General features: G+C 42.3%; 1 protein-coding gene across 2 annotated transcripts in view; it reads right to left on the bottom strand.

Moving 5' to 3' along the window:
• The window catches only part of slf1 (SMC5-SMC6 complex localization factor 1), a 31,650-nt gene that overhangs the window by 3,791 nt on the left and 40 nt on the right, over positions 1–27,819 (bottom strand). Inside the window, exons 1-17 of one of the 2 annotated variants that reach the window (XM_069138931.1) lie at positions 27,683–27,819; positions 27,234–27,345; positions 26,495–26,573; positions 26,076–26,301; positions 25,811–25,964; positions 25,456–25,581; positions 25,213–25,278; positions 24,559–24,705; positions 23,912–24,081; positions 23,565–23,699; positions 22,934–23,087; positions 22,649–22,817; positions 22,121–22,266; positions 21,467–21,576; positions 17,295–17,374; positions 11,781–11,873; positions 10,456–10,638 (exon numbers count right to left, since the gene is read on the bottom strand). The exon at positions 27,683–27,819 is cut by the window's right edge and continues 40 nt beyond it. In XM_069138931.1, the coding sequence (XP_068995032.1) occupies positions 10,456–10,638; positions 11,781–11,873; positions 17,295–17,374; positions 21,467–21,576; positions 22,121–22,266; positions 22,649–22,817; positions 22,934–23,087; positions 23,565–23,699; positions 23,912–24,081; positions 24,559–24,705; positions 25,213–25,278; positions 25,456–25,581; positions 25,811–25,964; positions 26,076–26,301; positions 26,495–26,573; positions 27,234–27,344 (2,149 nt within the window). In that variant the 5' untranslated portion in view covers position 27,345; positions 27,683–27,819. The remainder of the gene's footprint in view (positions 1–10,455; positions 10,639–11,780; positions 11,874–17,294; positions 17,375–21,466; positions 21,577–22,120; positions 22,267–22,648; positions 22,818–22,933; positions 23,088–23,564; positions 23,700–23,911; positions 24,082–24,558; positions 24,706–25,212; positions 25,279–25,455; positions 25,582–25,810; positions 25,965–26,075; positions 26,302–26,494; positions 26,574–27,233; positions 27,346–27,682) is intronic. The other variant, XM_069138932.1, reaches the window with a different exon arrangement.

The following is a 27,819-nucleotide window of genomic DNA, read 5'->3' as shown; positions in this document are numbered from 1 at the left end:
ACGTTATTGTTGCAACTGGAGTTCTTAATATAATGCTCCTCGGTATCTTCATCTATAATGATAATGCATAATTTATTAGTTGATTTATATTTCATATTAATAATCTGAATCTGCACAATAACTAGTAACCGAGCTTGAAAACAATGTAGGGAAGTACAAATTAAAAAAGTAGCATAAAAAGAAAATACTCAAGTCCACCAAAATTGTACTTAAGTAGTGTATTTGAGTAAATGTACTTTGGTAAATTCCACCACTGCCCATAAGTTCATGCCATGAACTCAAACACACACCCAAGCAGTGTTTTCAGCCTGAAATGGAAAGACAGAAAGGAGGGACAAAGTTGACTTCTCCTCTTCATTAAAAGTGAATGCAGCAGTACTTTTCCTCAACTGTCAGAATACAGGAATGTTTAAACTGCTATTGAGTAATGGAGAAAATAAAAATGAACAAAAGGACAAAATTCTAATTACAAATATGTGCATGAAATATGCAATTAAATAGGATGGAAACCCTCATGGCTTGTCGAACCAGCAAAGATATGAAAATGGACACAACAAAGTGGACAAAGTGTTACAAATGCTACAAGTCAGATTCTAAAGTAAAGCTGTATTGTAAAAAAAAAAAAAAAAAAAAAGTCTTGTTGCCCTGGTGTTTTAAAAACAGTGGCCCACAGAAAAGTTGCCTTTTTACTCTGCTCTTGTGAAAAATCTGAAATGACGTCAAGACTATCGGAAACAAAAATTCGACCCTGAATACAGTGAAGTCAATCTGCTGTGGTGCTTTTAGTCCAATCCTCGTCTCTGTCATGTCTCACAAACAGCTCCGCCTGCTAAGGAGAAGATGCACATAACAGATAAAGAAATGCGAGAATGAAAAGTTTGGCAGCGTTCCCCCCGCCGTCATCATTGTCAAACCCAGCTGACAGACACGCTCCGATCAGAGGGATGACACTGGTGTGGGGAGGAGAGGGCCCCTGCAGCACGGCCCTGGGCTCGGCTTGCCTGAAAGCCGGCAAGGGTTGCGCGTTTGATTGTAGATCTGTCTGCCTGAAAGCTAACCCTGTGTGTCGGTGTGTGCCGCCTGCAGTTTGTGACATTTGCATATTTACCTGCCTCACTTTCTCTTTTATTTCCAGAGCATTGGCTCGTGTCTTTTGCTTCTCCAGACCTTTTCTTTTCCTCCTTGTTTTTCTTGTATGTTCCACCCATTGAACACGAGAATCAGCTGCTTCTTAGTATCCACCATGGCACATGAAGTCGACTCTAATCTTCCACCACAGAGCTCAACTGCACTTAATACAGATGTCAATGGTCATATCCACTGCTAAATTGCACATTTGAAAATAACAGAAGACATGAAAATAGCATCACGTTCTGTCTATAATGTACTACGCACGCACGCACGCACGCACGCACACACGCACACACACACACACACACACACACACACTGTTATGAGACTACAGCCTGGGGAATGGTTTTGGTGCAGGGACTGTGACTGAAGTGAATCCAGGTATTGGCGCTGGGTGTCAGATATGCTGCAGTGGAGATAAATACAACACCTGGGGGATTACATGAGAGCATAGGGTAATTACACCATCCTTTGTGTGTGTGTGTGTGTGTGTGTGTGTGTGTGTGTGTGTGTGTGTGTGTGTGTGTGTGTGTGTGTGTGTGTGTGTGTGTGTGTGTCTGTCTGTCTGTCAGTCAGTGTGTGTGCGTGTTTGTGTGTGTGTGTGTGAATGCGAAAATACCCCACTAAGACCTAAGCTCTGAAGCTACAGCACAGGGAGGGAATTCACATGCTGAGCAAAAGCCATTGCCTGATGCAGCAGCCAGATGCAGTCTGGCACTCACACACATACACATACACACACACACACACACACACACACACACACACACACACACACACACACACACACACACACACACACACACATATATTTACATACAGAGCGCAAAGCCCTTTGGCCTTTAGAGGGCAGGCAAAGACAAGAAATATAAAAGCGAGAGTGGAGGAAGGGAAAAAAAATTGGCGCAAAAAAGAGGGAGGGAGGGAGGGAAAGAAAGATGCAGTGCTCCCTCCCCCTATGTCTCTCTCTCTCTCTGTCTCTGGTCTGAGGCTGAGGCAGACAAGCTGGGAAGCAGGCAGCTCCACAGCATGGTAAACATCCTCTCTCTCTCTTTCTCTCGCTCTCTCTTTCTCTCTGTGTTTCCCCCCTCGCTGCCTGAAAAAGAGAGGCAGGGTGAGTGTGTGAACTGCAGCCAGGGGCAAGGCATCACATATCCACAGGGAGCTGCTAGCTAGCGACTAGAAACCACAGCAAAAACAACAAGGCCAACCAAGTGAGGCACCAAAGCAGCCAGCGGAGAGGCATCAGATGCAGGGAAAAGAAAGACCAGCCAGACAAGCAGCGAGTATGCTAAAATCCCTCTCTGCTTCAGCAACACTGTCTGAACGCTCAGCGATATTTTTCTCCCTTTTCCCACCTTGATATTCAGAGGATAAAAAAAACAAAACAAGGATGGGGAGGCCTGTGGAGGTTACATCAGTTCAGATTTGTATCGTTTGTATATCAATATTAAAGGAAGGATAACAGAACTATATTACCTTTGCTATATTTCCTGTTTTAATTCACGCTAATGTCATCAGACACAGAGGCCTCTTGTCTGTTTCAGTCACAGGTGGGCTTCATCTTAACAGGTTGTGTCTGATTAATTTGTTCCTGGACTCTTCACTCAAACAAAGCCTGGTCTGTTGTTTGTTTGTTTTTTTGATCCTCAAAATAGCTCGTCTTCCAGGGGTCCGCACAAAGGATGGATCATAGCCTTTTGGATGAGGTGGGGCAGATAAGGTAGGATGAAGGCATGGACACCAACTGCTAGCTCTGTGTAATCCTGTGCCACTACAGCACTTCCAGTGAGAAGGGGCATCAGATATACTCTGATTTACTGGATGCTGATCAGCGATGGGCAATTAGCATCTTGAATAATCAGAGTGGAGCCCTAAATGAACTCTTAACTGGTCTCTTGAATCAGAAACGGCTCGTCACGGCCATCAGCTCTTAGCTCTAATAATGCGTCCTGCACCGAATCATTATGTACAAACAAATAAACACTTTCTTATGATGCCATTAAAATGCACACAGCCTCTGTTAGTTACTTTAAAATATTGAATTTGATTGAAGCACACTGGAGGGGGGCCTACTAAACACAGTGAGAAACCAATACTCAATTCATGCAGACCTGAGGGGGATAAAGACACGCAAAAAAATAAACAAACAAACTGTGTCTGCAAAACTCTGATTGGTACAATAATTGATATACGAATATAACTCATTCTGTCTTCTTTTTGTGGCAAATACGAGCGAAAGAAATATTCCCTGCGTTCCAATATCCATACTACCATACTATTTAGTATGCCAAATAAAGATTTAGTATGCCCCAATACTTTAGCACGTTAGACGTAGGATGCCAAAAGTACCAGGATGTCCTACTACAGATGGTCGTATTTTGCAGTATGCAGGCCAGCATGCTACTCGAGCTGTTCTGACCCACAATCCTTTGCGCAGCGGAAGATACGTCACATCGACTGAGCGTAGTCGGTGGCGCTAATCCTCCGCCTGCAAAAGGAAGAAGGAGGAGAAGAAGCAGAAGAAGAGGCATTAAAAGGAAACCTATTCGTTCCAAATCGCATCCTTTTTCTTTTTACTTCAAACGTCGCGCTACCGATCGCGACGGATATGACAAAGCGGGTCAAAGTTCAAGACGCATTTCTATGATGAAGTATGTCCCAGTTGTACACGTACTACATGCAGCAGTAGATACGTTTTAAGGGAAGCTGTAGTCCATACTAAAAGTAAAAATAAATAGTATGCGATTCGGAACGCAGGGATTGTTTGTAGCTTCCTGTCCATAAATTCTCTTTTTTGAGTAGGATGCACAGACGTGAATTTTATGCAGATGATACTGCACAAAGAGAGGTGACAAGTCACAACGGTTTATAGACATGCTAATGTGTTGCTTTAAGTAAAATGCTGAAGTCAGCATGCTGACAGTGACGATGCTAACATGTTGATGTTTCGCAGGCATAATGTGCTGCGTTAGTTTAGTGCGTTTGCATGAGAACTTTTGCGAATTAGCATTAAACACAAAGTACTAGTGGTGCTAGAGAGAAAGTAAAAGGGATTGTATTCCAGAGTCGAGGAAACATTTTCTGGGATTGATTCAGTAGATGTTGAGCTTCTTCACTGGCTAAATGACAAACTTTCACCAGCTACAGAGGCGAGATGAAAAGTCAAAAGGCTAAAGACAAAAAATAAACAATGAAACGATAGAAATTGAAGAGCAACATCTCTTACCAAAAGCAATGACTCGGTTACTCTGGAAATCCATCCAACAGATTTCATCTAATTCCTTTGTGATATGTGGCTTGACACACTCAGTAATTAAGAAAATATTTTTTTCATGTAATTTGGATGAATTGTAATCATCAATTCTATGCTTCCTGGTTTTTGTTTTCTGGGACACACTGGATACATCCTGCTCCTCCCTCCCTCGCCGTAACAGGCTGCTGAAATAAAAGCATTTTTAAGATGCACTGTGATGGAAAAAAAGCAAATTGTAACTTGCGTAGTTTTAGTTATTTCAAAAACATGCATGGAGAAGCAAGTACATTCAAAAGAATTGTGTAAACAGGACTATGACTAATTGATAATTGATTAAAGAACAGAAAACCAATTTCTTTACCAAGAATTGGAGGCAAGATTGTCACGTTTGAGTGCACCTTTAAAACCGATCTCTGTATTACACAAAGTGAGGCCTTTAAATTTAACAATGTGCTAGTAAATTTAGATTTGAAAACTTCAGGCTCACTTTACATTCATGTTGAAACAACGACTGGCAGCTTCCACTGTACGCACCGCACTTGTGCTGCTCCAAAGCTCACAAATCAGAGATGAGGTGGAGGAGTCCTTAACTGCTGTAACAAAACTCTCTACGGAGGTTTAGCTTGTCATTGAAAGAATGGTTTAAACTGCTGCTGAATGTCTTCATTTACTTGTCATATTGAACTTCACTATGAACCACTCCACCAGGGTTCAAACATGCGCCATTGTTGCCTTTCAACACCCATTGTCGCCTTTGTGTAAATAAATTTCAAATAAGTGAAAAATATTTTATCAACATAATTTTTCAATGTACTATTGAATTCCTAGCTGAGTTCATGTTAAATCCTTTAATTTAAGATGGAAATAAATAAAAGAGTACAATCATTTTATTCTTGTGGAGTGTATGATGATGTAAGTTCTAGTGCTAGAGCACAGACGGAGAACGATCTTCACGGCCAACAAAACAAAATTAACTTGGCCTGTGACCATACTTTTTCTTTCTCTTCCATCAACCCAGAAACGCACAAAGAGAATGAATCAAACCTTGAAACTCTTTTCAACGCTTTGTTTGCGAATGGAAAGAGCATTGGTTTCAACACCTACAAATTCACCGCCCGCCACTTCATGTAGTCCATACAAAAATAAATATACTACATTAAACTCCATCTGAACCTTCCAGGTGAAAGAGGGAAGCAAAAATAAATAAAAATAAGTTTAATGTTCCTTGGCCTCTGCCCTCTCCTCTTCACAGAAGCTAGCTCCTGGTGGCCTTCATGCTCACTGAATGCTTTAGCTGTTTAAAAAGGGAAACAAAAATGAGGGGAAAATCGTGTGTTTGTACATAAGAATTGGAGCTGGGAGTAAGTATCAGGAAAGAAACCTTTGGTAACAGATCTCAAAATCATAATTTATTCTGTATAAAACACGTATTTGAAAAAGGGTCTCAACCTCCTCTTGGAGCACAGTGAGGAGCAATTGGGGAGACTGTTGGATAGAGCTCCCGACTTAATCCTTGGCAACCACCCGAAAAGCACAGAAAGAAAGGTGTGTGTGTGTGTGTGTGTGTGTGTGTGTGTGTGTGTGTGTGTGTGTGTGTGTGTGTGTGTGTGGGTAGCAAGAGACAGGCAGGAAGAGAGGAGAGAGAAGACTCTAGTCAAAAATTCCCAGCGAGGGAAGTCCTTGAACTACAGCCTGGAGAAACCTGCAGTTGAAACATCAACACACCCGAGTGAAGCCGAGGGCTCCAAACACAGCCTCACCTCTAATAGCACGAGTGTTCAGCTCCTCACAGTTTCCAGTTCAGGACCCTTGGGGAAATAAGTGCTGAGCAGAATGAACTTTCTTTATTTCTTTGCCGTGTTGACAGTGAAGAGGCCCAAGTGTGTCTAAACCGCTACCTGTGTGTGTGTGTGTGTGTGTGTGTGTGTGTGTGTGTATCTATGACAGAGATAGACAAACAGACAGAGACAAACCACGACAGACTGCAGCGATCCGAGGGGACTGTGTGTGTTTCTTGTGCCACTGAGCAAATGACATCTTTTCTGCTCCACAAACACTCGTTCCCATTAAGATCTACAGGGACCCCGGGATCCAGAGCACTCAGCATGTGCGTGTGTTTATGTTTGCATTCAAGACATGCACAAAAATCGACTTGGAAGAAAGCAGAATTTCTCCTGCCTTCTTTGAACTTGACTTAAGCCAAAGAAATTAGGCAAATTCTTAAAAGAAAACAACTAAATACATGTAAACCTGAAAAAAAATCTTCAAGCTCCGGCACTCTTTCGTCTTCCAGCATCAGAGCGAGTCGATGTGTGTGAGTGTAAATGTGTGTGTTTAAAAGTTGAGGTGGACTAGCCGCGCTCACTAACTTGGTAAGTACTGAGAGGGCGCCATCAGTGATTATGGTCACGGGGCCGGGTGGTGACAGCTTAAAGGCTCTTTTCTTTATTCCCCCCCACACCCCCCCCCCCGTCTTTGCTAACTGACACGCCTCCTCTCTCACTCTCTCTCTCTCTCTCGCTCTCTGTCTGTCTGTCTGTCTGTGTGTGTGTGTGTGTGTGTGTGTGTGTGTGTGTGTGTGTGTGTGCATGCGTGCGTGCGTGCGTGTGTGTGTGCGTGTGTGTATGCCAGGTCTGAACTGCACAGCTAAAGGCTCCGGGTCATTTTCCATTCCAATCAGGGGTACCGGCTGCCATGGCCACCCTGCAAAACCTCAACACTTCTACCAGCTGAGGAAGGAAGGGGCACGAGGAGCACTGGCACATACACACACTTACAGATACTTAACTGCAAGCCAGCACAAGCTCATTATAGCATTTGAGATTCAAGAAAATATTTGTGCTTGCATACACATACACAAGGACACTTAAGTGCAGTGCAAAAACAAGCCAAACACACACACACACACACACACACACACACACACACACACACACACACACACACACACACACACACACACACAGAGGGTCATGTGGGTCGGCCTTGGGCGATGGGAGGAGGAGGGGAAGAGAGCAGAGTCAGCCTTGCCCTCAGCCATGGCATCCTTTCATTGCCAGCTCTATAAGCCTGGAGGGACTTAGGTAGAGGGGGTAGGGGGTGGGATCTATCCCCCCCCCCCGTGCAATTCACCCCTAAAAACGCACACACACACACACACACACACACACACATACACACACACACCCATACAGAGCACAGGCCTCCAAGCAGACAGGCTTACAAAGGGGTGAGATCACTCCCAAATAAAGGCTTTGTTGGTGTGCCAGTGTCAGTGTTGCCCTCTCTGGCCTACCAAAACCTTGGCAGCTAGGTTCAGCCGGTCTGCTGGAAACAACCAGGACAACAGGGTGAATGCCTCAATGAAAAATATAGTTTCAGGAAATGCAGCCGGCACTCGGAAGAATAAAAACGCAGGAATATAATAAACAGAAGGAGGGGAATGGAAATGCATCTGGCCCACTTTCCTGCTTTCCTATCAAGGGACGGTGCAGCAAACTACCTGGCTCAAATTTCAAAAGTAGTCTGATGTATGGGAGGGGGAGGGGGGGTAGCACTGCAGCCACAAGCAGAAAAATCCTGCTCGAGTTGAGAGTATAAAAAGTGGAATGAACAACAACATAAAGATGGTTACAGTAACGAAGCATGATGCAGCCCCCCGAAGCCAAAACTTTCCACATTTAGCAGCCTGGACTTAAAGATCTAAAAAAAAAAAGGAGGAAAAAGACAGCCCAGGCCTATCGATGGTGTCCATGGCAACCAGATGGAGTTCATGGAAAAAAAGAAACCGTGAGAGACAGAATAGCCTGGAGTCAAGAGGACCACCTCCTCACAAACTCCCTGCTGTAGCCTTTAGACAAGCCGCCATCAAGGTGTGAGGAAATAGCAGGCAGTCAGGAGAGAGCAGCTGAGAAAAAACAGTATAATGTACAAGCCTGCAGGAGGTTCACATTGAGACAATTCTCATTCCTGTTGTTCTGTTTGGTCCCTGCAAAAAGACCTGGCCTCGACAGTGAGCCAGACATCTCCAGCATACACTCACACACACACACACACACACACACACACACACACACACACACACACACACACACACACACACACACACACACACACACACACACACACACACACACACACACGCTCTCATTCTCTTCTAACTTTACAGATAGCTGCTTCATCTGACCTCTTTTAATTTGCTCTCCCTCCTGTTACTGAGGAAGGAAGGGAAAAAAAAAAAAAAAGGGTGGGGGTGCTCTCTTGTTTCCTCTCCGGGACTAAACAATCCCAGTCTAATTTATTTTTTGAGGACAGAATATGTACATGTGTTAATGGGAAAGTCGAATCAAATTAACTATAATTAGTCAAACTGAGAAGTGAGCTGAGGCAGAGGTATGTTACATGGGAGACTTGTTCAACGCTGGCAAATAGAAGTCCTCCTCCCCAAAAACACGCACACACTTCCTCTGCCACCTGCTGCCACAACAGCCAGTGACACCACCCTCTCCTGAGCTCCCGACACCCGTCATGCTCACTTCAACCCTCCTGAGCTCAGACTGTATGTGGCACGCAAACATGCCGACGCACAAACTACCGCTGTTGTGACACATTTCCACAAAAAAAACCTGCGTGCGAGTTTCGCAAGCGGCAGATCCTGACTCCTCTAATCTCGTCAAACAGACATTAACAGACATCTTATGAGGTGATGATGTAAACTGTTTGGACAGACACTGCAGAGCGGGATTGCCTGTGGATTATGAAGGCAAGCAGTGGGGGCAGAGAGAGAGAGAGAGAGAGAGAGAGAGAGAGAGAGAGAGAGAGAGATAGTATCGATGATCTAGAATTCATACAGCGAACAAGCAGACAACTGCCACAGCCTCTGGGGCCCACTGCCAATGCTGTTTGTTTTGGGTGGTCCATAATACTTTAGCCACTGTAGGCAAACATATATACCAGATCATACAGATTTGTCAAGTCTAGCATATTTGAAAACAAATTCTTGTTTGTCCTCATTAAAATACTCCCGCATAACTAAATTATACGCAAATGCAAACCTACAGGGTAGACCAAGGCGACATTCTGACTTTTAGCCTTGTGTATGTATTAGGCCCCTCTAATCCCCTCAATCCTACATTTCCCATAATGCTAATTTAATAGCCCCCTTGGTTAGTGTCTCCAGACTTAAATATCTGGTGTCTTTCACTGAGCACCAAATGTTTTCTGTTATGAAACTGAAGTCTCTAAGCCATCATCAGGGTTACTTTTTCAAACTTTGTAAAGTTCACTACAGAGACAGAAGAAATACATACATACAGCCACTTTTAAAAGCTACTTGGCAACATACGAACAAACAGAAACTGAGGTATAAAATTGGTGAACTGGCCCTTTGAAAGGAGCTCCCATTAACAGGTCCTTTATTCTACCAGGAGGCTACCTAAGATAAACTGTGCCTTGCTATTAAGGTCGATAAGCTCTGCTACATTTGTTGGCTACATTCAATTGATAGTTCGTCTTGGCCAAAGCAGCAGTGACACTGTAGTAAATCTTTAGTTAAATGGCTAAGTCTACAGATTAGTTCTCTTGGTAGCTAAAGCAGAGACCAATTCTGTGTGAGAGTTTCAACTTTAAAATGCTACTATAAAAATGTAAACTGCGCATAAAAAAAAATATAAATCTGGTCCTATGCTGATTAGTAAATTCACATTAAAAGCATTGGCCTAATATAATAAATATGCATCGTAATATAGGAATTAATTTCTGTCTTAATCTTTTTATGGCTGTTGCCTATATTACACAGCCAGCCAACCAAAACATTAGCTTAATATTTTTAATTTTATTTACTTTTTCCTGCATAAAGGTACTAATGAGTCAGCCAGAATGATGCATCCATCCATTGATTGTATAATCACATCTAAGCTATGACCAATATTCCCTGGTAAAAGAATTGTATTCAACGTATTAAAGATAACATTCGCGTTATGAATGTTTAATGCTGTTCACTCAATCTTATAGTTCACGCTCTAGAGCACAAGTGCGAACGGGTGTGAGTACTAGGAAGTTTTACCCACCTGCATGTTCCAGAAGTATTTTGGCGATGTCCATGTGTCCGTTGAGCAGGGCATCGTGCAGCGGACTCACTCCACCCACCTGGTTAATGAGCGCAGGGGCGGGCTGGTGACCCAGCAGAGCTTTCACACAGTCAGTGCTGCCATGGTTGCACGCTTCATGCAGAGGTGTCCAGCCTGCATGGTCTACAGGGACAACAACCCCCCCCCCCCACACACACACACACAAACAAGCACACAATATTTACTCAATAGGAAAGTTAAATACTGTGGTATCTTTGAATGGATAAGAAGGTTAAATATCAAGATCTCTTATATTTGAAGACTAAGTATGCTGTTGGAAATATTCAAGTTTGAGTGTCATGATGAAAAGAGACTTGTTGAGGTGTGGAGTGGATAACCCACTCTGTTTGGGCAGGCTGGGGCTATTCAGAGGAACACAGTACAAAACTTAGGAGAAATTATACATGGCACCATACTTTGCAGTAAAGAAGAACTTAACATTTTTTTGTATCATTGTTTCATCTGCCTTTTCCAAACACAAAGATTGACTGATTAGAGATAATGAATGTGGTATTAATTAAAAATGTGTAGCTTGGTTTCACGAATAAGTTACAAACTATCATTTATGTACATGTCACACATAATTTTACCAAAAAAAGCCCAAAAAGCGTTTCCAAGATTAGTAACAACATTAAAATAGTTGCGCCGTCTTTTCATAGTTTACAGCGATATTTTGAAAATTAAAAGAGAGGATCAAAAAGTTTTTCTGAAGAAATGAGGAACTTCCAGAACATTGTAACAAAGATCTGTTTTTCGCTGCCAAGAAAGGACTCGGGTGGGAAAAAACGAAAATGTTCTTTACCGTTTCGCCCGTAGTTTCTATTTGATCGCATTTTAGACATCAGCCCCCCACTGACATGAAAGTCAATTTAGGCAGCTATTAAAGGGCGATTACACAATTGGAGACACCTTTGAAAAAGCACATTTCCATAAAAGGAAGGCGAGTCATTATATTTGACCAAAAGGGACCAAAGGAAGTCACTCTGAAATATCAAATGTCATTCGATTCACTTAGCAAAGTGGTCGTAAATCTATAAACTGAAACTCCAAACCCATCCTGCTCTTTTTAGACACACCCTTTACATTTTAGCTAAAGGTTAACCTCAACGATGACGTGCACACACACACACTCCTATTTATTCTCGCCCGCTTTTTTTTTCTCCATTGTTAATCGCTCTTCGAAACCCTAGAGCAAACAGTGGGAGTGAAGTGAGATGACGGTGAGACAGAGGTTACAGAAAAAAGGGAAACCGAGAAAGTCTTACCTTTAACGTTGACGTCTGTGCCAGGAAGCGTCAGGATCTGAAGCACCGTTTCCACTTGGTTCCTCTTGCAAGCTCTGTGGAGGAGGGTCTCTCCTTCGACCAGGACACACACAACGGACAAACACACCCAAAAGAGAGAAGAGGCGGAAGAGAAGAGAGAAATCCAAGATCAGGGTGTGCCTGATGTCCTTCCCATTGTCCCCATCCATATGTGAACACACCAATAAAATACCAAAGAAATGTCCCCATACAGAAGAAAAAAACCCTGACCTAAAAAAAAAGTACGACCCACCAATGAGGATGCGATTTAAGAAGAGTGATGAGAAAAGGGGGGAGATCTTTCAAGGGAAAAAAAAAAAAAACGGGAGGAAAAAAATTAAAGATGGAGAGTTCGGCTAATTCGCCTCGCTCTTTCCCTCTTTTATAGACACAGAGATTTTCCACTTACACCCCGTGCCCAACAAAGTTAATATCAGGGCAGTCGGCGAGTGAATGAATGTGCCGGTGAGAAAGTAGTCTCGCTTCCTGTCCGCTCATCCCTATATTGTTACTTAAGAAGAAGTTATGGTAGAAAGCCCACGCACAAAGCCTCGAAAAGGATTCTTCACAGATCCTGGGTTCAAAAGCTCCGCTGGGCATTGCCAGTGTCACCACGTGATATTTAATCAGCAAACTAACAGCGGACAGGAATGGGGAAAAAAAACCTCTCAAAAGATTCCATTTACATTTTTAAACACAATTTTATTCGCCCCTCTTCCCTTTTCTTCCCCTCATCTTTACTGCATCCCTCACTTTTTCTGATACAATATTAAATCAGGAATATATTAGTGGACCAGAGCCCCCTCTTTTCATGTATGGCTGAACTTCAGAGGGAAGTTAAAGGCCAAGCATGAGTGGCTCTGTGCTTGCCAGTATAATACAGCGCTGCAAAGCCTGTAATAAATGCTTTACTAGCTCTCCCCAGGACGCCACGCCCGTACAGGGGCACCACTCCAGAGCAAAGAGTGGGGCAAAAAAAAGGTGGAGGAGGAGGTGGGGGCAGACGGAGGGAGGAAACACAGGGGCAAGAAAGAAGAAGCATTGAAGGAGAGAGTAAAAAGGGCTTCCTGCATTTCAAAGCTTGTAGGCAAAATATTGAGAATGCCGGATCCTATTCATTCTGAAGAATCCCTTTCTTCCAAAAAGCGCCTTTGAGGATGCAGAAGATGCATTAAATGCCATCCACTGGTAGTTAAGAGGTTGAAGAGTGGAAGAAAAAAAAAAACAGGGAAATGGAAAAAGTGGATCACTTCCTGAGAAAGTCAACCAAAATCGAACAAACAGAAGGAAGAATGAAATGCAAATATTCTTTCGATGCCGATTATATCCAATTCAGAAACGCATACAAACCAACTGTATATTATCATACTTGCTTTCCACAATTCCTTTATGAATGATGTCACAAAGCTCCGCCAGACAAACCTCGGCAAACTTCCGGCCCAAGGTTAGATGGTAGATATTTGATGGCACAGCTCAACACCAAACTATTAAACAGTATTTTATGTTGAACCATATAGTTTTATATAATAATTATAGTGATCATCTAAAATGTGTAAGGCTCACTACACTCCTGTAGAAGCGTAACTGAATAATGACGTTCAATGGCCAAACTAAAAAAAAGCACTTTAAAAGCTAGCCTGGTATTACCAGACTGAAGTCAGTGCGATAATAGGTGGGATCGGACCACTCTCCATTTGGGATTGTTACCAGTCGTTGCCTCCTACTGGGTTAGTTTTGAAACTATGTGATCAGCCTTTAACCAATCGGCATTGACGTATGTTGCGACCGAAACTCATCGAGCTGTAAACAACCAAGGCCCTCTTCAAATGTGAGCAGGATGCAAAGCCATGTCGGTAACGTTTCAGGCATTGTTGGTGCTCCAGTTTCAATTCCTTGATATTTGCGAGCAATGCTACAGCTGTTCGCGTCGCTTCATCTAGCTCTACAACAACCTCCAATGTTTGACATACATTGTGAAAAAAACCTCGACTTCAGGGTCCTCACACTTAGCCACCATTACTGGTTATGATTAGTCTACATTTCAAAATGTCAGAGCAAACGTGATTGCGAACGGGGTTTCCAGACTAAAATCACAATGAAAACTGAAGCGGGGAGCAAGAGGTGAACACAACGCCCGTCTACGAAGAAGCAGTGAGGACACACAAACAAGATAATGAAGCAGGCAGGTGACTTTAATTTATTGCAAGTACTTTGTCAATGTTATTAAAAGGAAATGTCTTCAAATACTTCATAACCTGGAATAATGTGTCTTATACTTTAATGCTAAAGAAAAAATGACTGAAAACACACAAAGAAAACATGCCATCATCAGTCTTATCGGCAAACCTTTGCAACTGTTGAGCAGAGGAAATAAGATACCTTTGAGATACATGCTAAATTACAGCTGGCCATGACTTTTGTAGTGACAGTGATCAAAAGTCTTTAATCTGTAAAAATCTGTTGTTTGTGGACCTGACACCAGAAAGCAGACATTCTGGTGCTTGTACAGTATCAGCATCACTAAGAGTAATGAGGTCAATCAATGAAGCAAACCAGACTCAAAATCAAAAACACCCAAACAGAGGGTGGAGCCCAGTCCAAGCTACAGTCCCTAATGAGTAAGCTGTACTGTGTGGCACGTCAAGTGTTCTACATGGACTGCGCTGCTATTACCGGGCGCTAAAACGCTGTGATTAAACACCCATTCCACTACACCCCATGTGTACACATCCTCGCAAATGCCAGGGCCAATCCACGCACTGTTAAATCACTTTAATGGCTCCAATTTGGACACAACGCCTCTATTATAGGGGTAATTGCATGCTCAGCATTTACAAGCACGGAAAGGATAAATCCGCCTGTCCTTTTCTATAAATCCCCCGTTTCACACTTTAATAGAAAAGTTAAATGTATGTGTTGGTCTTTATATCCCTCAGTCTGCTCGCTACACTCCTGTAAAGTGCTGCTTGGCCCGCTGATCCCTGGACCAAAAAGCTGCTGGAAGCCTGTAACAATGCTATTTGTCAGGAATGTGTTAGAAAGGTATTCTGTGCCAGTTATTGGATATATTTAAAACTATTTGAAGACTACTACTGTCGCTGGCTCTAAAAGCCATGGCAGCAAGATAATTCCCCTGAGTCAGGATTACTGCAGCTTTCACTGTGCCTCAAAAGAATTTACTGGCCTTAACGTGAGCTACCATCATTTAAAAATTCCACTGGTGAAGATTGTAGGATAACTCCATTTAATCAGTCAAAAACAACACTGGGCAGCAGCGGAGCCCCTTTCTGCCAACAGGAAGTAATAAGACAGACACAAAATAGTGAGAAAAGATCCAAATAAAAGCTTGAGCCTCTCTGGCTTGAATTGTACCTCATTTTGTATTGCTTTAGACAAACAGCATCAGCCAAATGAATAAAGGCTTTGTAAATACTATTATTGTAAAACAGCGCTTTGCTCCTATCTTTTTTGTTTTTTTTGTCTGCTCTGGTATGAAAACTTATTATTTCTTACCACAAATCAATAAGTGGTTTGAAGTAGGGTGTGAGATTTCTGGGAGTTACTAAGGTCAACAAACTCTGTGGACTGATATGAACAGAAAAGGTCTACCAATGAAGAAAAGTGAAGTGTCAATCAATCACAATTCTGTAGGAAAATTTGTGTAATCAAGAAAAATAAGTTTGTGAAATACTGGGGAAAATGGATTGTATAGGTGACCCGAAGAGATGACTACTAAATCCATAATGGATGAACTGGCATGTATTTCCATAATTGTAACGTTTGAATGAATGCATGCCGAAGTATTATGTTTTGTAATTCTGTTTCTCTAGAAAAATAAAGTACAAAAAAAAACCAATCAAGCAGGATAAGAAATATAAACTGTGCAGCTGTACATGCTGTGTGTGTGCAGAGCCTTGAAAAGGTAACACAACTTTTATCTTGTGAGAATGTTTTGCCAACTACTGCTGATTAAACTTTCTATCTCCACTTTAAAGCCAACAACAGAGAGAAGTACTTCCAATACTGATAACAAGACAAAGGTTGCTGCACGGCAACTCGGCAAACTCCAGTCATTGTCTGAATAATTTTCAATATTCACTCAGCTCAGATGTATGTTTATGAAAGGTGTTTTAACTAGCTATGGGATATGGCAGTACATTAGCCACTGCACTTTTTAATATTCATTTGTCAATGGAGGATAAAACTGTCCGTTACAGCTTTACATTCTCAGGAACAATGAACTTAGACTTTGAACTATGCTGCAAGAATGAATGTTGACTTGAAAAACATGTTGCTAAATGCAAATACATTTGAAACACTAAAGCTCAGCAAGTCTTGTTTGACAATCTACATAAAGTATGCGTGGGGGATAATTAAAATTGAAATCTCTGCTGAGCCTCCAGAAGCAAACTGCGGGACTGGAAAAAGAGAAGTTCATCCCAAATCCCTGAACCCCTCTCAGCTCCTGTGACAAAGCTACAGAGGTTCCAGAAGGCGAGACAGATGCTCCAAAGCAAAGATGTGCAGAATATAAGAAAGCGAGCTTACATATGTGGGTGAAAAGCCTGTAAGAGAAAGAGAGGAAGGGAGAGAATGGGATGAGAGGGCGAGAGGGGAGGATGCTGTGCCGATGGTTCATCAAAAATTAATGCCAACCGCATCGGTATAGAGATCACGTAGTGGAAAAACAACACATGCCAACAGCCTTGAGTCTCCTGCCTCAGCCCTCCCTCCCTCCCCTTTACCCTCCATCCCTCCTTTGCACCGGGCGCAGGGCCTTTCTGATCAGGTGGAGGGGGGAGATATGAGCTCTGACACCTTCGAGAGTTCACACAGAGTGCCATGCCTCTAATTGCAGGAAGTTCCACCAGTGCAGCCGCTGTATATTCGCAGCGCTACCTTAATTGCTGCATTTAATATCCCTAAAATGGAGATCTGAGGTTCACTGTGCGCACTGATATGTGTTATTGTTTTGTGTGAGAAACCCATTATTTCTGTCCGTGCCATTTATTTATGTATCGGTTAGTTTGGTGGTTTTTCAAAGGTGAATAAGACATGAGGAAAAAGCAAAACAAAAACAAAAAGTGCAGCGTTGAATTTCAATGCGAATAGAACAAGTGGAAGAGGCGCGATACACAGGCGGTAATACGGCCTAAACTCCAACACAAACACACACGGCAGGGCTACTTATGCAGTCAAGTTGCTCTTACAGCTGACTCGATGGAAGCACGGTCCGATGCAAATCAATCACTCTCCCCATACATTATGTGCTCTTCATTAAACTGAAAGTGATGACAGGGCTATCATGTCCCTTTTTACTGATGACCTACTGTAGTGCATCAGTCCATTAAAAGTCCGCTCCTTGCAAAAGTGAAGCTATATTGTCAAGCAGAGGGGTGTGTGTGTGTGTGTGTGTGTGTGTGTGTGTGTGTGTGTGTGTGTGTGTGTGTGTGTGTGCGCATGTGTGTGCCATACCTGCTGCATTGACTCTGTTCAGACCTCTGGGGATGTTCTCTTTCTCCTTGCTTGTTTCATTCACCAAAGAGTTCTGATTCCTGTGTGGATGTAAAGAATATGGTCCAAAGGTTTATGAGGACATACACACATCATTACTAATCCTTTCAAATTCAGTGATTACCCACAATTCCTGTACACGAGTCCAATGTTTCATGGACTGGCCATTTCAACATGACAACAGGGAGACCCAGCGGTACAGAAAGTGGAACCAGCCTCACTGTACTGTGAAAAGCGCCATTAGCAAATCAATCCCTCGTGGCGCGGTATCATTTTATATGAAATCTGACAATATCTGTCAAACCCCTACTGTGTTGGCCACACACATGCTTCACACACCCAATCCTCTATTCCTGTCTCCAAAGCACTTTTCCTCCCACTTAACACCTCAAACACAGAGACGAAGAATTCGATGCGAGCAAGCACATTAGGAGGAATAACTAGTGAAAGAAAGTGAAGCCTCTTCAAAGTAGTGGCGTGCTAATAGCTGTGGGCTGTCACTAGTCCTGTGTGTAGGTATGGAAGATCTGCCTGCATGAAGCCTGACAGGTGTCTTGCGTGTATACGTGTGTGCACGTGCGCATGCGTTGCATTGAAGTGGAGTGCCATCCGTATTACAGAGAAGAGGCTTGTTCCCTGGTAATTGGGTTGTTCAGAAGCCAGGAAGGAGCTCCCAGCAGTGAGGAGGAAACACACGTCCTGTCACGTTGCTTGTTATTAGCAAGGACAAGGCTGAGAAGAGATGAGACCAGCTCTGTGTGTATGTGTGCGTGAGAGAGAGAGAGAGAGAGAGAGAGAGAGAGAGAGAGAGACACTCCATAACAGTGTCTATGATGAGGGCGTACCGCTTCTCATCTCAAACCACTTCACCTGAGTGTCCCCTGTCCATATAGGCTGGCAGCAGTGGAGGTTGACAGTACTTGGCTTGTATACGCCCTGGTCTCTTCTTCCCTCATGGTCTACTTTCGGAGGCCAGCATGCTGTCAGTGGCCCAGCTATCAATTCTGGGCCTGGAGCGGTATGTGCCCTTGGAGGCCGACTCTGAAGAAACTTGTGAGCAATAATTCAAGTACTGCGTAACTGCATGTCTAGCGCTATAGTAAGAAAAAGGTAGACATGATATTTTCTACTTGATTTAACCATAGACCGTCCTTAAAAATGCACATAGTCTCCAGGTGTGAACAGTGAAGCCGATGCTGAAGTGCCTTAAAGTGCAGTACCACTGAGGGCTGCTAGGGGCTCCATCCAAAAAACCTCTGGCTCCAAAGACTCCAATTAAAACTTCTCTCATGAAATACAAAGTTAGAACACTTTTTTCACGAGTCATTATGGTGTCATTTGCCAATGAATTGGTGCCTTATGATCAGTTTTCTGGTGATCTGTCTAGATGTGGGCGGTATATGTGGGCGTGCATAATGTCCTCGGGTTCTCAGTCAGATCCACCATCCACCCCTCCCCTTCAAATATGGTCGCTTCTGATGACGGCCAAAACACCATACTTGAGGCTTCAAAACAGGCCTTAGCTAAAAAAACAAATACAAAAACTTTTTTCATTGTAAAAATAATGGTAAACCTTGTTGATATCTTTACAGGCTTTTCTTAAACCTAGCTGATAAAGGCAGCTGCACCGTACACAGATGTGGTCAAAATAGATACATTATGATATAGTCCAGTGCTTTGAAAAGATAACAACAATACATTAATGCACGGAGCTTGATTAAACCAGCAGGAGAAAAGCCTCAGTTTAATTACAGCTTCCCTTCTGCTAACAGCACTCTGCAGCCAGCCGGCAAGTCAAACAGCCATCTAAACAATCGGTCAATCAGCCGGCCTGTCAGCTTGGTACAGCTTGGACATGTGCCCTGATGCCAGCCTGTCTGTTGGTGCAGAAGAAATACACTCACCATCTCTCATATATAACATATTTATCAGCTTCAAGTCACACAAAAACAGCTTAATGCTTTCTAACAGCCAGAAATGAAAGATAAAAAGGGTCACAAGGTTCCTGTCAACCTTTACGACCTGCCACGGCTCTTTTAAAAAAATCCCACACCAAACATCTTGCCAGGATTTCATTCTGGGCTTTTAGTTTGAAAAGGCACTGAATAACTGAAACCATTTAACACCAATACTTCTTGACTGAAACCATGACCACATTTGTGCTACTTAAAGTCAAGACTTTTGAATGTGTTGTTTTCATGTCTTTTATCTCCTAAAGGACGATGACTTACAGACAACTGTTCGAACAACAAATAGTTTATTTCTTACATATTTAAATTATTTTACTGAGTCATCGCAGCTTTCTCAACATAGAGGGTTTTGTATTGAAAATGCTTAGAGACTGAAGGGGGTGTCAGACTCATAAATGCCTCAACATAAGAAGTGTTAATTGATTAAGAGTGTCAAGATCACTGGAATTATGTATAATATCATGAATTTAACCATGAAAATGAGGAAACAAGATTTCCTTTTTGGTTTCTGTTCTCAATTTATCACAGGCTTTGTCATTTTGATTTCATTCTTTCTTTTAGGGTCAAATGATTCTTTACACGCCCTTTGGCATTTCTTTATCTCATCCGCACAGATTGCGTTCCTTGTTTTATTCAGCTCTTCTCATGTCAAAACAATCTAAACCCTTAAAACTGTGTGTGTGTGTGGGGGGGGGGGGGGGGGGGGAGTAGAAAGGGAGCAGTGATGGAGGGAAAAGGGGATGTGATCAGTGCATGAACCAGTAGCCTTCACATGAACCTACTCCTTGGTGACTCCTGCCCTTTTTTTTAGGCCAACTACCTGCTGGTGGAACAGCAGATGTCTGATATGGGGGTATGGGGAGTGAGAGAGTGTGTGTGAGTGAGCGAGTGAGTCAGTGAGTGAGTGAGTGAGTGAGTGTGTGTGTGTGTGTGTGTGTGTGTGTGTGTGTGTGTGTGTGTGTGTGTGTGTGATTACATTGAGAGAGGGATTTAGTATGCGAGGGCAGATCAAGCGAGGTGGCTGAGGTGGTCGTAAGGGAAGACACAAAGGCCTGATGGGAGATCTTAGTCTATCTTTTGGCGCGCTGTCCAAACCAGACTCAGTAGTGTGTGTGTGTGTGTGTGTGTGTGTGTGTGTGTGAGGAGGGGTTTAACCTCCCTGTGCACCCCTCCTGTCAGCCAGCACACACTGATAGGATCAGACCTAGGCATGACCCATCACATGCCAACTCCTCACGCTTCGTCTGACCTCCATTTGTCTGTCTCCAGCTTTCCCCTCAGTCCCTCCATTCATGCATCTCGGCTCCTCACCTCCACACACTCCTCCTCTCTCCAGGTGTTCCTTTGTTTCTTTTCACTCACATTTCTCATAGGATCTGTACATTCTCACCCGTTTTGCCTCATACTGTGCTGCCTACCCCTAAATATGTGGGTGGAAACTTGACAATGGAGGTTCAGTAGACTGCCAGTTGAATGGTTCTGTTACTTTAGACACACACTAGTCAGCAAAGATGGCACAAGAATAACCGAAAGACTGATACAACTAATTTAACAGGGTCGCAGAGTTTTTTTTATGTAGCTTCAGTGAAATCTGACCAGCACAAGAACTTGTGATAATTGTTGAACCCCCCTAAAAATGTGTTGTGCACACTGTGCAGCAAAAAAACACATTAATTGGATGTGATGCAGTGTTAAAACAGGATTAGACAACTGGACATGGATGTAAACTCAAGGGGCTTCCCGCCATTTTTAATTTAATCAAAAAATGTTTTCCAGCCAACTAAAATGTTAAATATATAACAAAGGACCTGCAGTACACTACACACACACACACACACACACACACACACACACACACACACACACACACACACACACACACACACACACACACACACACACACACACACACTGCCATTTGTAATCCCCAGGCCTATCTGTAGACATGAGTGCAAGACAGTGAAATGAGAAAGCACTTGCAGGGTCACACATATGTTGAATATGGTTTAAATGTAGTGGAGTCTGAGACCAACTTACTGACCTTTGTGCTGCCTCCACCTCTGCATGTACAATATGTCCTTGTATGTTTTGCTACAGGCTCTTGTGAGAATGTGCAATGGAGACTAACAGCACTATATAGACAGACAGCTGTGTGTAACTGACCTGCAGCTGTTCCCCTGACTGGTGCAGCTGTGAGAGGTGGGTCCAGTCCTGAGGCGAGTACCACTGGGACTCTGAGCTAAACTTCCCAGAGCAGGCAGGTAGGAGAGCACCTGTCAGAAGTCACACAGACATACACAAGGTTAGACAGTGCCTTTACACTGCAAGTGCGTGTCTGTGTGTGTCCTTGGGGAATTGAGGGGTCACAAAGACACTGATGGCTGAGTGTGAAAGCCAGATGTTCTACTGCAACATAATATAATGGTTCGACCACATTAGCAATCTCTCTGCACTGCACAGAACTGTAATATAATGTTTTCCAGTTTTCAACCTGCCATATTAACTAATGCAGAACATCTGCACATTATGCATTTTTACCACAACAAATGGCACAGTGGGAAAAGGAAACAAAACAATTAGAACCAGTGTATTAATTAGAAGTATTTTAAATCAGTGATGGAGTTAGTGTATTTAATTATTTTATATTTTTCTGTGTATTTACAAGCATTTTGTGCTTTGGTTAAAAATAAAGCAGGACTATTGTGGATAAACACGTCGTAGTAAAGTAAGTGCATGGATCAAAACATGACAAAGCCTGTCAATAGGAAGATGATAATGGAATAAAGGATGAAAATGATGAACAAGAAAAAAACACACCATTTTCTTGAAAGATAGAGGTTCATCTGCCACAATGAATCCATTTCTGCTGCACAGATTCCTGAATATGGCATCAGCCACTATCAACTTGAGCCTGGTAGAATGAACCCTGGCAACCAGCTCTGCCAAAACGATTGGAGATACATCTGCAGGAGAAAAGAAAGAGGGAATATGTAAGATAACATCCTGTCATAAGGGATTTTTTAAATATGTAAAGATCAAAAAGACAAAAACTGCTTTGAGTGCTGCCCAAGTGCATGGTTACAAATTAATATAGTGTCATATTAATATTGTCATTAAATTACTTAAAGCAGTCTATTCAGCTGGCTGCTGCTGAAGAGTTTTTACTTCTCATGTCTCATGTCTTTTAACAAGAAACACACACTCACACACAAAATTCCAAAAGGTTCAGCTCTGAACCCAAGGACAACATTTCCATAACCACAACAGAACTTTCAGGGAAACTAAAAACAGACAATGTTCTTGATATTCTTCCTGTTCTGCACTTTTTCAGTTTTTATTCCATACCCTGGCTAATAACAGCAAGGTGCTCTGATAGGTCTTTCAGGCCTTTTTCCACCAGGATCGGGTTCAGTTTAAAGTGCTGTTGACACCAGAACTCCACCAACACAGACAGGAGGTCCAGCAGGGTGTCGGCCAAATGAAGCTTCTGCTTCTCATTGCTCTCAGCGTAGTCCTGCAATGAAGACAAATAAATCTGACTCAGCTGGCTGTGATGGATCGCAATAAACCCAATTTTGTTGGGTGATTTGAATGTGACACAAGAACCAATTACAAAAGCAAAGTATTTACCACCATGGCAGCCTGTACCAAGAGCTGAGCTAGTTGTTTCACAGCATGGGACAACAGGGTGGAGCGCTCCCACACAGTCCAGAAGGTTCCATACAGCAAATAGCCTGATGACGATGCTGGAGAGACTCCTCTTGCCTCGAGCAGCACAAAATCACTGAGGCAGAGAAAGGCAGGGGTATATAAAGGCAAGATAGACCATCTAATGTAACATATAAAATTAAGTATTGCAAAAAGGAAAGCAATGGCATAATCATTTAATGAAATATGGGTCTAAATATACATAATTAATTTCAGCATTACAAAATGTTTGACTTGATAGATAAATACAGAAAATTGAAAACTGGAAAGAAAATATATTGTGCATATAGTTTCATTAAAGTTTTATTGTATATATGTGAGCCACTTCCTTGTTGTAAATTAAAATGAACATTTACCACCTAAAGCTAAAATACAATAATTTGTTGAGCGTGTCTGGAATGGGTAAGTTGTATCTGTGGGAAAATCCCTGCACACCTCCGTCCTTGCAAGACAGATTATGAGTTGTGTTGATGAACAGAATAGAAAAAAAACGACAAGTTAAAAAGAAAAAGTTACTGTCCCATCTCCTGCTGAGTTTTTTTCAGGTTGTTACCTGGCGGTCACAGAGTGGAGTTCCCCCTGGAAGAGCTTCAGGAAAAGTGCCAGAATGTCTTGATGGAAATGTAACAGTGTTGGCAGGGCGGGTCCAGGAAGTGGGTGACATGTGGCCTCACTGGACAGGCAGTACCTGGAGTATCACACATAAGATTAGATATGAGAAAACAATTTTTAATATGAATACAATTTCAATGGCTGCTACAGTGCCTGTTGATTGCACAACGTGAGATATCACATGGCTACTTTCACTTAAAAAGTTTAGTTATTGCTCTCCTAACATCTAAGCAATTAAGACTATAAAATTTTTAGCCCAAAATAAATCACATGTGACATCAAGTTTACCTGATGGCTGTCTCTAGAAATGGCCACAAACCATTCTTACACTGAGGACACTGCAACACTTGAGTGAAATATTTTTTCACTGTGCTGGGACGGAACCATGGAGGGTTGGTGAAGAGCAGCCGATCCATGACCTGCCGGAACTTTGTCAGGAAGACAGATGTGGCGTTACCCTGTGACACAATAAACACACAACAGTTGAGGTTCGATTGGTTTGGATATTTCAATGTACAATGAGACTGTCAAATTACAGCAGACCTGCAACAATTAGGTAATTAATTAACTTATTGATCCCGGAAGATCAATCGGCAGCAATGATTTTGTAAACTTATATTTTGGGGTTTTGGACTTTTGGTTGTATAAAACTTGACATTTGATTATGTCACCAGGGACATGTTGGGATGAATGTGTGGACATTTCAAAGAGAAAATAAATAACAAATAATGTAATTGACAGATGAATCATGAACTAAAATAGCCATTCATTGCAGCTCTAAATTAATCCAGCGACACTGAACCACTGAACAAAATGCCTCTGAAAGCAGGCGATCAAATTTCTAAAATGTTGTGGAACAAGTTAATACTTTGTACAGCCCGAGGCTCGTGCAGCAGCAGGTGGGAACTTCTGCAACCTAGTAATTATGGTCCTACCTGCTGTGCGTATTCTAAGAGGGATGTCAGGTATGGCGCTGGTGGCAGCAGGCCTGGGAACACAGCGCTTCCGATTGAGTCCAAGGCTTCGGTGAGGAGACCGCACTCTATCATAATACCAACACTGCTGAAGTCTGCTTCTGTTGCCTGGAGGAATAAGAGAACAATGAGAAAATGGAAGAGGTGTAAAAGGAGGAAGAAACATGGCACTCAAAGAGACGGATGGCAGAGAGAGGAGAAAAAAAGTGAGGGCAGAAGGCTAATGGAAATAAGAACTGAATGGGCATCAAAAGTTTCTGGGGGTCATTTCTGACTATCGCTTATTGGCAAATAGCATATGGACTCTGAAAGTACAGAATGGAAATACATGAGCAATTCTAATAGCAATCTGACGGATATCCACTTGGGTAAGGTATGGACAGGACAGTGGAGAGTATTGTTAATAGGCCTGCCAATCAAAACTCTCAGATCAGCTGACAGTGGTGGTTAAATCGGTGACCTGCGTATGATGCGCCCTTGCTCTACTTGTCACTTCCCATTGAAATGTATGACATAAAGGAAATTGAATACCTGATCCTCTTGATGAAACACATAGTTATCTTATGGATGTATAGCCGTGATCAGGGGTGGGGGTAGATATGCATGCACATCTACCTGTGATTGGGGATGATAGAGGTCACGGTAACCCAGAAATTCAAGGAAGCGCAGTCTCGGCCGGCCCTATAGGAAAATATCCCATTAACAATGTCAAATACATCCAAGACAGCCAAAAAAGGTCATTTACGTGAACAGAATGTAGACAGAATAAAAGTTCATTAAATGTTCTCTCTGAAAACTTTGCTTCAATGAGGCTTGGCAACGTGCTTTCACACACAAAAAAGAAATACACATACACACCTCCATTTTGATGACATAGTTCTTGAGCTCTATCTCCAAACTAGAGAAGTCAACATTAACGAAACTGGATTTGGTGTCTGCTGGATCATCATCTGCTGTGTTGAATTTTATATCCACATGATTGCTCTGCCAAACAGAAAAACAGACTGGTGGATAGTTTCAAACTTTTAAACAACATTTCCAAGCCAATATCCCTACTTTTAAAAATGTTTAACTGTTACAGTAATAGGTTTGAGCAACCACTCAGAAGCAAAATAAAAGCCTTTAAGACATGGCTACTGATTGCACATACTGTATAACTGAAGATCATAGATATGATATTAAAATCAAATTTACATAAATTATTCGGTCTTACCCCAAAGAGGTGCTGGACTATGTGGCTCACAGGGTAGCAAGGAGTACTTTTGGATTTTGAGTTCTTTGGAAAGGGTTTAGCCATGATGTGAGTAATGAAGGCATCAGAGGGGAGAGGGCAGTGGTACACTTCGGCCCTGCCTGCTTTCAGCAGCCTTTGAAAGATTAAATATCAATATATTTATTATTATACCATGCAACTTTTATTCATACATGGATGTATTGTTGTGACTCACAATGAATCTATTTTTTGAGTGGCACCTCACCGTTTAAACATGTCTCTGCGGGTGGGCTCTTGCACCATGAGGAGTACTCTCCAGCCCTGGAAGGCCCCTGTCAGTCTCCCACTGGCCACCTTCTCCCTCCACTGCCTGACCGGGTGGAGAGCAGCCGTGGAACTTGTGGAAAAGGCCACCTCATATGGTCCCTCTGCAAGCCAGGACCCATTCCTGACACTGTCCAACACGTAGTCAGGAGTCACAACCCACTTTCCTGGCAGAAGAGAAGCAGCAACAGAGCATAAAATCCAAGGAAAAGGAGTGCACCGATGTTGTGATAATCATGTGACTTTGAAAAGGAAAATAAAACTGCAGTCAAGTTTTGGATTTAGCACAGTTAAATAAATCATGTTATTACTTCTTTTTTAAACATCCTGTTGTGTTTTCAAATAACATCCATGACTGACCTGCAGCACAGGCTGCTAGAAACTTCTCACTGGACAAAACCTGAGGGATGATGAGATGGGTGCTGGCGTGCTGATATACCTAGAAGATAAAAATTGCATCATTTTATCGAACATGTGGATATTTTATATGTAATAATCACAAGATATTCTTGTATGTGGGCCTTGGAAATTATACAAATGTTGCAATTAAAGTAAAATTGACTCACATTCAATGCACTCTGTCCCACTGCCATGTGTTATATCAGGCAAAAACTAAACTGACCAAACTTTTTATTGATATCTATATTCATTATGAGGAAAGAGAAGTTGAAAGTCTCATGTTTAACACTAGATCCAGGACCCTTAGCAGGATATATATGACAACAAACCCAGGGCTCCATGGAGTACACAAAACTAATGACTGTGCACAGTTAACCAATCAACAAAACATTTAATGGAATCACTTCTAATAGGTGATGGAAGATTTTAGTCATTCATCAAGTAAATGTTCAAACATTTCATGGATCTTCAAAATAAAAGGAGAAGTTTTTTTTTTTACATTTTATTTGGGTTTCTAGGTTGCCGGTGCCACTAGTAACCAACTTTAAGACATTACTATGAACTCATAGACTGAAAAAAATATTATATACATCTAAAGAAAAGAAAATTAGTCATAAACTACGTTTGACTAAATATACAATAGACTTGGTTGATGTGCAACTGCCATTTCCACTAAATGTCTTGAGGGATCTCCACTCACTGAGCCACCAATGTATTTCCCACCCAGCCGTTGGATTCCCTGCACCAAAACTCTCTTCTTATCACGGGATTTGATCCCAGAGATCTGGAAAACTTGTGTGAAGCTCTCCATCCTGAGGAGGAGATTGAAGAAGAGACAAAATAAAGGCTGAAGTCAAAAGATACAAATTATAAGTGGGTCAAACGTTCAATGGAGAAAATGATTCTGTGATTCTTGTGTGAGTGCACGACTTGGATTGAACAATCTGGCTGTCATGACACTTTATATCCGGGTTTTTCATTTGACTGAGACTTGAGACTTTGAGAATAAATTGCGTTCAAACCAAAAGGGGTCTACCACAACTTCCTGTTGTATGACTTGCATCTCGACAGTCTTAGAGCTACTTCTTTTTCACTGATCAGCCTTTTTGATTGCCAACTGTCTTAAATCACTGCTGACGAGTCAAGTACCTTTCTCATAGCACTGATGATGACTCCCGTCCGGTCGCGCCAAAACTCTAACGCTGACACAGTCATCCAATACGTGAGCAGTGTTTAGACAAGTTTGTGAATACTTCTTCCAAAAATAAATAATTAACTCTGCAAAC

This window comes from Embiotoca jacksoni, unplaced genomic scaffold (genome assembly GCF_022577435.1).
Source record: "Embiotoca jacksoni isolate LCO1_2020_lvr unplaced genomic scaffold, fEmbJac1.0.p SCAF_8, whole genome shotgun sequence".
NCBI lineage: Eukaryota > Metazoa > Chordata > Actinopteri > Embiotocidae > Embiotoca > Embiotoca jacksoni.
Note: the sequence above shows the minus strand (reverse complement) of the source record. Positions and strands in the feature narration are given on the sequence as shown.